This window comes from Chionomys nivalis, chromosome 17 (genome assembly GCF_950005125.1).
Source record: "Chionomys nivalis chromosome 17, mChiNiv1.1, whole genome shotgun sequence".
NCBI classification, from domain to species: Eukaryota; Metazoa; Chordata; class Mammalia; order Rodentia; family Cricetidae; genus Chionomys; species Chionomys nivalis.
This window is the reverse complement of record NC_080102.1, coordinates 41,723,042-41,734,065: the sequence shown is the minus strand read 5'-3', so window position 1 is coordinate 41,734,065 and position 11,024 is coordinate 41,723,042. Positions and strand designations below refer to the sequence as shown.

The 11,024-nt window shown below is 52.4% G+C and overlaps 1 protein-coding gene across 1 annotated transcript in view; it reads right to left on the bottom strand.

Annotated features, from left to right (window-relative positions):
• Positions 1 to 4,727: 4,727 nt before the first annotated feature.
• Positions 4,728 to 11,024, bottom strand: part of Arhgap8 (Rho GTPase activating protein 8) — a 40,447-nt gene continuing 34,150 nt past the window's right edge. The window contains exons 8-12 of the mRNA XM_057792092.1: positions 10,711 to 10,784; positions 9,747 to 9,824; positions 8,883 to 9,011; positions 6,923 to 7,026; positions 4,728 to 5,137 (exon numbers count right to left, since the gene is read on the bottom strand). Coding sequence (XP_057648075.1) covers positions 4,841 to 5,137; positions 6,923 to 7,026; positions 8,883 to 9,011; positions 9,747 to 9,824; positions 10,711 to 10,784 — 682 coding nt within the window. The 3' untranslated portion in view covers positions 4,728 to 4,840. The remainder of the gene's footprint in view (positions 5,138 to 6,922; positions 7,027 to 8,882; positions 9,012 to 9,746; positions 9,825 to 10,710; positions 10,785 to 11,024) is intronic.

The following is an 11,024-nucleotide window of genomic DNA, read 5'->3' as shown; positions in this document are numbered from 1 at the left end:
TGACTCTGGTCTACATTGGTCTACATCAGTAGTTGAGTATGATGTTCTCTGTAAACACTGCATAGATCCAGGTGTTCAGCTTGCTTATGTCTTCACGCTTTGTGGCCCCCTCCCACCCCATCCCTTTCTCCCTCCATCTCAAACACTGAGGGGTGGGACACACGCTAGGCAAGTGCTCTACCACTAAGCCCCATTCTCTGCACCCCTCATTCAGTTTTTTTTCTGTTTAGTGTGTGTGTGCACATATGCGTGTATATGTGTGCACATGTGTGTGGGAACACGCATGCCATGGCGCGCATGTGGAGAAGTAGTTCTTTCCTTCCACCATGTTCCAGGAAGTGGACTCCAGTCACCAGGCTTGTATACAGGTAAGCACCTTTACCCACTGAGCCATCCCACGGCATCCAACATTCAGTCTTTTTTTAAATTTTTTTTTATTTTATGTGCATTAGTGTTTTGCTCGCATGTATGTCTGTGTGAGAGTGTCAGAACCCCTGCAACTGGAGTTACGAACAGTTGTGAGATACCATGTGGGTGCTGGGAATTGAACCGGGATCCTCTGGAAGAGTAGCCAATACTCTTAACCACTGAGCCATCTCTCCAGCCCCCCCCACCAGTTTTCAATAACTGCTTCAGCTTGTATATCATTCAACGTGCGTGAAATCATTCAGTGATGAGCATTTGTGGGCTTGCAGAGACTTCCTGCCAGTTTTGGGGTCACAGAGGTGTGACAAGCACAGATGGTCATCAGGAGAAACTCAGATGCAAATCGACACATCCGTCAGTTCTGGTCATGTTGGCTGTAGGACACTCTGCAGTCCCCGCACCTCAACTTACTGCTCTTCCTGCTGATGAAGGACAGGCTGACTGCATCGCCCTGCAGCAATGCTCTGGTCCCCCTCCCGGGTCATTCCTAGACACAGTCTGATTTCCCCAGCTCACTGAGTTGCTCTCCCAGCGTCTGCATCAGTCTGTGCCTCAGCCATCGATGAGTGACTTCTCTTTTCTGACTTCCATTTTTCCTGACATTTCCTGCCATGGTGAACCCCGGTGCATGTGGGTCTGGCTGGTGCCTGTGGTTCACTGTGAATGTCAGCCACAAGTTCTGGGCAGCCTGCTGAACCTCTGGAGTCATTGGAAATCTCTGTCGTTTCTGCAAAAGTGAATGTTTGACTAATTTATCCGGGGTGTCCTGGCGATGCTGACACCCTGGAGTCCTTGTCCAGGCATTGTTGGCATTGTTTTAAGCCGGGACATTTTGTGTGCTTCCCACATGTGATCGCAATAATCACTTTCTTTTGCTGTGGGAATGATCGGGAAATTGTGCCGAGACACAGGAAGGTGATGGGTCCACGCAGCGCTGGGCTGGGATTCTACAATTACCATTTGTGAAGAGAAACTGTTATCAAAGGACCCGCAGGAGACCATCTTGGGGCACCTCTCCAAGTCAGGAAATTTGAAACATATATTTCACAGACACGCATTTCCCTGTAAACCCCGCTGCATAATGCATGAGGCTTGATTTAATGTCATTGTTAATTCGGGACTCACAATGGCAGGCTCTTAAGGGAGCCATCATTTTTCTTTCTTTCTTTCTCCCTGGCAGCAGAACTCTGAGACCCTTCGGGGTTATTCAGCATTCTGTGAGCACAGACATCATGATGATGGGGGGGAGGGCCGGGTGCATGTGCGCATTCATGGTGGCCTTTCCAGAGGCTGTGGCGGGGACATGGTGGGTCGGCTGCCTCAGGTGCCATACTGAGCCTTGCTGGGAGCCCACTTTGTTTGACTGTTTGGGGTCAGAGAGGAAGGGTTGTTAGAAAGTAGAAAGGAAGGAGAGAGGGGGAGGAGGAAAGGGTGGGAGAGATGGGAGGGAAATATGAAGAAAGAAAAAGAGAAAGAAAGATATGCAGAAAGAAAGGAAGAATGAATAATAGAGGAGAAAGAACAAAGAGGGAGGAAAGAAAGGAAGGAAAGCAAAGAGGAAAAAAAGAAATGAAGAAACCAAGGTGAAAGAACAAAGGGAGAAAAAAAGGCTCTTAGGATAACAGAAAGAAAGAAGGAGAAGGGGAAGAAGAAACCACAATGAGTTTCATGAAGCCGAGGGGAATCCATGTGCCTCTGGGACTGGGAACGACAGAGCAGCAGAAAACACATGCCAGATCATGGTGGGCGGTCACCGGGTGGCCAACACATGTGACTGGAGCTTGGCTGGGGGCGACAGGAGGGGCTGTGGAGAAGAGAATCCAGGAGGTACGCACGAACGCCACCAGGGCTCCTCTCAACACCGGGGTCAGGCCGGGCTTCGGAGGCAGTGCAGGCCGGGCCGGAGCCCTCAGCAGCAGGCAGGGCATTTGGTGAAGGGTATGTCAGCTGAGGGCCACTTCAGGTGTGACATCTGTGTGACAGTGCTGACCAGCGGAGATGGACACCAGGAAGACAAAGCCATTTTAGTCTCAGCTATCTCTCAGGGTCCAGCCTTTCTGCGATGTGACAAGGTATCATCTACCACTCACCCTCAAGAACTGCGTGGTTGAGTTACCCCCGCCCCATCTCAATCCCCAGCAACTCTCAGGGTTTTAGCAGCTTATCCATTTTGGGTTGTGCTGTGTCCATAGCTAGGGCAGATCGTGTCTGAGACTCGGGTTAGACATGCTGAGCATTTTTGATACAGCCAGGGAATAATGTCGACATGATTGTTCAGTGGCAGATACAAATAAACAAACATCCACATTCGGGGGAGCATTTTGCTTTCTCAGTGCTCTGTGCCCAGACAGGAATCAGGCAGAGGAGATCAAGCATGCTGAGGCTAACAGACCAGGGCTGGGAACTGCAATTCTAGCTCAAGCCACCACAGAGCTAAACTTTCCAGAGACAGACGGGTGCATGTGGTATAAGCCCCCACTGTCCAGTAGGGAAGAGAAAGCCCAGAGCCTCCCTCAGCCTCACTTCTCCGTGAAAACCACAGAGCAGAAGCCCTCACAGGTTTGGGTACAGCTATACTGGTTAATTTCTGACACAAACTACGGTCATCTGGAAAGACAAATCTTAGTTGAGAATATTCTCCGTCAGATTGCCTGTAGGCAAGTCTATTTCATGACTGGTGATTGATGTATGATTGCCCAGCTCTCTAGAGACAGTGGCATCCATGGGCTGGTGCTCCCAGCCCAGAAAGCAGGCTGAGTGATCCATGAGGAGCAAGCCAGTAAGCAGTCTTCCATGGCCTCTGCCTCAGTTGCTTCCTCTACGTTCCTGCCTTGGGTTCCTGCCCTGCCCTCCCTTCATGGGCCCCTGTAACCTGTAAGATGAGGTTTTGGGCACCGTGTTTTCAACTCAATCTCTCTGTGTCTTCTGCATCTCTGGGGCAGAAGAGGGAACATTTCAATGACTGCTTATAAGAGAGAGAACTGCCCTGTAGGATCAGTCAAGTGGGTCCCCAGGAATCAGGTGTTTGCAGATCCACTCACCAGGTTAGCAGATCAGAATGATGTGTAGCAGGGTCCCGGTTCTCAGGCAGGTCTCCGTTCTCTGTGTCCTGTAGTGTTAGCCACCGAGTAAAGTCTGTGCCTTCAGGGATGTGGAATGTTCTCCACAGGGTCCTGTGTTTAAAACTCGGCCTTTAAACCATTTGTTTAAACAAATTGTTGTGACAATGTTCTGGAAGTTTCTGTAAACTTTAGGAGAGGAGGAAGTGGGTCACTCAGGGGTGAACTGTGAGGCTCATAGCCTGACCTAACTTCCTGCCTCGATTCTACTTCCTAGTCTCCCGTGAGAAGAAGGTCCCACAATGCAGCTCTTCCTTTAACACCATGTTGGACAGGCACTGGGGTCACCACACAGTTTGGGACAGCCCCCATGCAGGCCTGGAGGGACTGACGGCAGGTATCTGAGGTGTCCCCAGCATCCATCCCCTTCTGTCTGCAGCAGGAGCGTGAAGGAAGCTGACATACAGCTCTCCCTGTGGTGATTGTTAATTGTGGATGGTCTGGATCCCAGCGGGAAGCCTGTGACCCAGGCCTAGCCCTTCAGTGCATCTTCTGGCCACAGGGATTGGTCCCGGGTGAGCACGTGACCTAAGCTTGTGCAATACGGATAACGTATCGAACGCTTTGCTGGTGACTTTGCTGCACTGCATTTGATAACGCACAGGGTCCCTTCTACAACCCCGAGGGTACAGGTTGTCTGGAGACCACAGATGTGGAACCCTCTGGCAGACTGGCTGCCCAGCAGCAGCTCTTCTTGTGTGGAGTGCCTACCATGCTCCTCTCCCCACTGTGGCCAACCAGCTTGGCAGTGGACATGCTTCTCCATGGGGCCCTGAGCATTGCTGCCCTTGATGTCGAAGACCATCTTTCTACAGTGCCTCTGCCCAAGGCACCACGTGCCCCGTGTCACCTGCTGGAGGATAGGAGTAATGGTCAGACAGCTAAGTCTCCCAGCTGATAACCAACCCAGAAGGGGCATGCGAGAGTCCCCCATGAACCTTTGAACTGTCAGGTAACCCATAGATTGTGGCCAACCTACAGTGTGAGTCACTAGGTCGGATGGCCTGTCACATAGAGACTGCCCTGGGCCCTTGCCCACACATTCACATCCCCTTTAGGTCACATTGCACTATGGTTCAAAACAGCCACCCACCCTCACACATGTATTTCATTTCAGCCATAGGCCAGAACCATGATGGACCCAGCAATCAAAACCACAAAATTCTCACTAAAAAGTTCTGGGTTCATTTAATTCCTGTGTCTTCTTACAGACAATAAGTTCATAGGACAAACGGGGACACAGATGCAACACAGGTTGCAAGGCGGCATCTCCAACTTGAGGTGTCTCCCGCCAGTCAGGGGACGCGGAGGCGCGGCAAGTATGGTGAGGCCCGGGGCGTGCCTGTCGGCGTGAATCCTCTGGTGACAGGACCAGCCTGTTCTACTTCCACAGTGTTCTGCGTGTGCTCCCTGGGGGCCTCCTGGGCGCTGAAGACTTTGTCATAGTACTCAATCAGCAGCTCCGTGAAGAGGTTCAGAGGCACCAGGGCACTCAGGGAAGCCACCCCCTGAGACGGCCAGATCAAATTCAACCCGAACACACATGCCAGGTTTGAGCTGGTCATCTTGTTTGAAATGCTCTCCTGAGATACCTGAAAGAGGCCACAGAGGGAACCAAGAAATGAGTCCCCAGGCATCAGCAGCCTAGATTCTGTCCTCACCCCCAAAGAAGACTGGTGTGGTAGGGAGAGGTCTATATGATTCCGTCCTCACCCCGAGGGGCTAGTGTGGTGGAAAGAGCTCTGGAGGCAGAGGGAGTGGGCTGGAGAGATGGCTCAATTCGTCTCGCCACACCAGCCAGTTTGGTCCCCCCCACATAAACTAGTGCACGCCTGTAATCCCAGCACCAGGGAGGCAGTGACAGGTGGATCCCTGGGGCTCACTGGCCAGCCAGCCCAGCCTACTTGGTGAAGTCCAGGCCAGGGAGAGACCCTGCGTGTCTCAAGAAACAACAATAGAGCCAGTGAGATGGCTCAGTGGGTAACAATAGTCTGCAGAGCCTGGCAATATGAGTTCAATCCCTGGGGCCGACAGAGTTGTCTGAGAGAACCCGCTGCTCCCTGCAGACTGTCTTCCAACCCCCATGTGGTATGCATGCTGTAGCCTATGTACACATGTGTGTGCATGAACACACACACACATCATACACACACATAAATAAATAAATAATAAACATACAAAAGAGTTCTGGAATGGAGGGCCACAGGTAATATCAAAATCCAGTGGCCACTTCCCCCCTTGAGGCCTCAGTTTCTCAGTTTTTCCATCTGAAAGGTTCTGGCCTTGGTGCTGTGATGACCCTCTGACCTCCCCCCGGCCCACATTCTGACTTTCAGGATCTCATGAATGCCCTATCAACTCCCCTTCCACTTTGCATACTCAGGGAGGGGAGACCCAGCACTATAGATCTCAGCCAGGTACACTCTGACTTCTGTGATATGTTTTGATGAATTGAACTCAGACTTGTGGGTACGGTGGTGAAAACCAAGTGCTTTCTACCTGGGGGAAGGGCCTCCCATCCTTCTGACATGGCCACCTGGATAAGTAGGATTCAGTACTCCCCATTTTGTAGATGAGGAAACTGAGCCCAGAAGGCACAGAAGTCCTGCTTCTGAGCCCTTATGTAGGAACGACAGAACAAAGGCCAGCCCACACCAGTGCCCGAAGAAGAAGCCTAAGAAATCTGCTTTCCACTGAGAGGGTCTGAGCACATCCTCGCTTGAGTGAAAAGTCACCAGGCAACAGCGACAGAATTGCTTGTAGTGGATGTGGGGTAGGGTAGAGGGCAGGTAGGGAGGTGGCTCGGCAGCTGAAGTACTTGCCACGGGACCTGAGTTCAACTCCCAGCACCCACAAAAAAAAAAAAAAAAAAAAAGTGTGGTAGCCTATGCTTCCAATTCATGCCCTGGGGTATGGGAGTATAAGACAGGACATTCCCTGGATCGCACTGGCCAGCTAATAACTGGCTGAATAAATGTGCTCTAGGTAAGAGTCTGTCTCAAAACACAAGAGTGACCAACGAAGACCTCTAACATTGACATTTGTCTTCTGCACGTACATTCACACATATTCCTGCATGCGCACAGGCATGAACATGTACATGAATATATATCATACACGCAAAGCCAAGAATGTGACATCATATGACAGACTGTCCCCTCTGTCCCTCCTGGCTCCCATTCCTGGGCATCACATCAGAGTGTCAAGCTTCTCAGCGGAGCTTTGCTGGACCTTGAGTGACATCCTTTGGTGGTTAGAGTGGAGTGGGCAGGACTTTGAACCTGGGAAAAACAGCCTGGGTCTGTGCTGATGAGAAGCCCCAGGGCCAGTCCTGGGGCTGGGCTTCCTCATCCTGGGAGGCAGCTAACTCCACTTACCTCATGCAGGAAGCCCATGAGGTAGCGGAGGACGGTGTAGTTGTGCTCCGGCAGGCTCTGCAGGATCAGGCGACAGTGGGTCACACGCAGGCTGCTCTCCACACCTGCAATGGCATGAGGCTGCTAGCCTGGACAGTACAGTCCTAAGGCCAGTCTGGCCATGTAACTCGCTAACACCCTACTACTACTGCCAGGTTCCTTCCTCCTCTGTGTAATTGCCTCAGAAACGACTGATCGCTGGCAAGCAGAGCAGTGTGTCACTCTGCAAACAGGAAAAGGCTAGACCAGGGCCAGCAATTAACACAGAGACTGCAGCCCACATCTGGCCCAGCATGTTTCTTTGTCAATAAAGGTTTTATTTGTTCTCTCTTACCTCCCAAGTGTTGGCATGAGAGGCGTGTACCACCATGCCAGCGATCAGCAATGTTTTACTTGAACACAATGTAGCCGTGTGTTGACACATTGCCTGCGGCTTCTTGAGGCTTACAGCGAAGGGGCCAGCAGCTGCCATGGAGGCTGTGTGGCTGGGAAGGCTGAAACATTTACTCTCTGGCCTCCTCTAGAATAAATGCACCTTCCCATGAGTCTTAGTACACAGATCACCATGCTGTGCTGTTCTTCGGGAAAGCCCCACATTTGGGGGTGGAGACAGGGGGCTGGATCTATTTTCACACATAGACCCTCAGTTCCCACCATTGCCATTTGAGTTTTGTTTTGAGACAAAGCCAGGCTGGCTTCAAACTTGTCATATAGCTGAGGATACCCTTGAACTCCCGGTCCTCCTGCCTCCATTTCCCAGGTGCTAGGATTACAGGCGTATGCCACTATTCCTGGTTTATCTAGTGCTAGGGATGGAAGCCAGGTGCTCTACCAACCAATCTACACCATCAGACCCTCCACCCATAGACGTGTGCACAACCCTGTTCCTGAGACCCCAGCCTCTGACACACCACTGTCTCCCCTGCTAAACCTGTGCAGTGACTAGGAGACCCTGGAGCTGTATGAATGCTCCTGCCGGGACCCAGGATTCTCACCTATGAAAAGCCTGAAGGCTTTCTAATAAAAAAGGGAACCGAGCTGTGGTTGCTTAGTCATCTCGGTGGACAGTGGACAAGGAGTGTCCTTGCCATTCCCATTTCTAGGGAAACGAGTGGCCACCAGCTCCAAGCTGTGGATGACACTGTCTCAAGCCCCTCTTCAGAGAACGATGGCCTCATAGAGGACACGGGAGGCACACAAGCCACCGTGGCTATTATGGTGGTCCCCTTTACCCTTCCCAGGGAAGCAGGCAGAGCGGCAGAATGTCACAACAATGACTCAGTGACAGCGTCAGCTGAGCATATTCCTACTTGTTCTGAGCCAAGGGTGACCTTGAGGTCCTGATCTTCCTGCCTTTGCCTTCCAGGAGAGGAGTTACATCTACACAGCACCGTGCCTACTTTATTTGGCACTGGGGTGGGATCTGGGGCTTCCTGTACGCCAGGTGAGAGCTCTGTTCACTGAACTGCAACCCTACCACTTGCTGTGCTGTCAATCCTCAGAAGAGCCCCAGTGAACGCAGAGGGGCTGCATGGCTTCCCCAGGTCACACAACTGGTGACAGTCAGCTCTGGACAGGGGCGATGACTCTCCTGACTCCTGGGCCACCAGTGTTCTCCTTGTCTCTGGAGACTACGGCCGTCAGGAAGCTTCCACAGGGCTCCCAGGAAGGGCCTGCATACTTCACTTGAAGGAGAATTGTTGCTACCTGAGTAGGGCCATCAGGCAAGCTAGGGTCACTCTCCCCAACCCTAAGGACAATTTGACCCACTCGATGTCAGCAGCAGCCTACAGCCTCACTGAATAGAGGGGTGGCCCCAAGTTCCCCTCTGCTGATCCGCAGGGCGGGGCAGAAATGAGGCCAGGGTTGGGCAAACACTGCCTCAGCCGAGACAGAGGCCGGAGTTGGCTCAGGTACATACTGGTGATCCCGAGAATCTGCTCGTAAGCTTGGAAGGTCAGCAGTGGCTGGGGCAGCTCGCGCAGGAAGGTCTTCAGGATCACAGCTGGGACATGCATGTCTCCGTAGTCATCAAAGTTCACCGGCTTCCCTGAACACAGGAGGGCACAGCTGAGCAGCTCACTCAGCCCACGGCTTGCGAGCTGGAGGGGGAGGTCACAGCCGTGTGTCCCAGGGAGGCCTCCATCCCCACCTGGATATGGGGTTGCTGTTCCCACCAGCTTCCCCCTTCCTGCTCCTGCCTCCCTCTTCTAGAGTGCCCATCGGGCCAGCCATTGGTTCCCTCCAGGTAAGGTTTGGCTCTGCATGGAGACTGAAGCTCCAAGGTCAGGGCCATGGCTCTGGGGCTCTACACAGGACCAGGCCTGTGTGGAGCTAGTGTTTGATGACTGAATGTACAATTACAGGAACATGGTGGGCTCAAAGCAGGGCTAGGGGGCAAGTGTTCCTGGGAGCAAGATAGCTACTTGCTTAGTGATATTTTGGGGGTACCCCCAGCTCAGATGCCAGTTCTCTGCTTGCAGGGTCGGGGCTGCCTATGGAAAGTCATAATTTGATTTCCCTACCTTGAAGTGTTAGTTCAAACCATGTGACCACGTGGTATCAGTGGAGAAGGTACACAGGCCATAGGGGCTGGGGCAGCACCTTGCCTAGCAGGCTGGTGTCTGGACACAGGATCCCCTTGCTCTACAATGGGATGGTGGTTGGAATTGCCAGGCAGCGCCTTGCCCAGACCTGTCTCTAGGGTTAGGTGGGGTATGGAATTACCGAGAACTGGGGAGTGGCAGTCGAGAATCAGGCAGGAGGGAGGGGTCTGGGGCATCACCTTGATCGTACAGTCGCTGCACCTGGCGGACAGTCTGGGCGCTGGCTGATCTCCGGAACAGACCCTCCGTCCGCAGCCCTGCAGGAAGAAGAGACTGAGCACCTCAGTTCCCAGAACTCTGGCCTGACTGAGATTCTGTGAATCCCCTGTCTGCGGCATCAACCTCCCATGGCCACAGGTCAGGCTTTTCCAGCCACCGGATGTCCCACCTAAAGGTCCCCTCACCCTAAGAGAAAGGAGTGCAGAAACACATAAGCCTGAGCTCCAGTCGCCTCTGCCACCTAGCAGCTTGTGACCCTGATTCTTCACCACCAGGCTTCGGCTGGCTTCACAACCAGGAGAGAAAGTCAGGCCCGAGCCTGCTCTACATGGAGAGCAGCACCCTAGAACACACGAGAACACTACGCAGCAGCCTGGAGGCTAAAGTCCTTCTGGCCTCTCCTTCATCTCCTTCCTAGCTTTTCTACAGACCCACAGTGATGCACACATACCCAAGGTGGCCTCGCTGTACATGCAACGCTTCTTTCTGCCTTCAAGCCATGATCTCAGAAAGCTGTGAGGCCCAAGCTTTCCAAGTCAAAGGGTATACCCACCCATGGGCCATGGAGCCTGCAGACCCAGGCTCAGCCCAGTCAGTGAACCTACTGTTCACAGGGATGCACACACCCAAAACTCTGTGAGTCAGGCATTGGTATTAACCCTGCTGGACAGACCAGGGGATGGTGGCCCAGATAAGGTAAGCAGCTAGCTCAAGGTCACATAGCAAGCACACAAAAGACACACACACGCACACATATACACACAGGTATTTAAAGTCAGATCATTTAAGGCCACACCTGGGGCCACTGTGCCTCTAATGCTTGCTCAGGTCTCAGCTCCAGCAGCTTGTAGGGTATTCAGGATCTGAAACAAAGTCCTTCTAGAAAGGTGCTGTTGAGTGACCCGGCCAGAGCTAGCTCCTTACCTTTCTCCCTCAGGTACGTCACTGTCCACCGCAGCACAGGGGGGATGAGTTCACCTTGATTTTTGTCTTTGAGGCTGAGGAGGAAAAGGGTACTGGCTTATTCCAGACCTTGACGGCAGGCACGGCCAGCAGAAGGCCCTTGGATTCCCCTTTCTTTATTTTATTTATTTATTTATTTATTTATTTATTTTGGTTTTTCGAGACAGGGTTTCTCTGTGGTTTTGGAGCCTGTCCTGGAACTAGCTCTTGTAGACCAGGCTGGTCTCGAACTCACAGAGATCCACCTGCCTCTGCCTCCCAAGTGCTGGGATTAA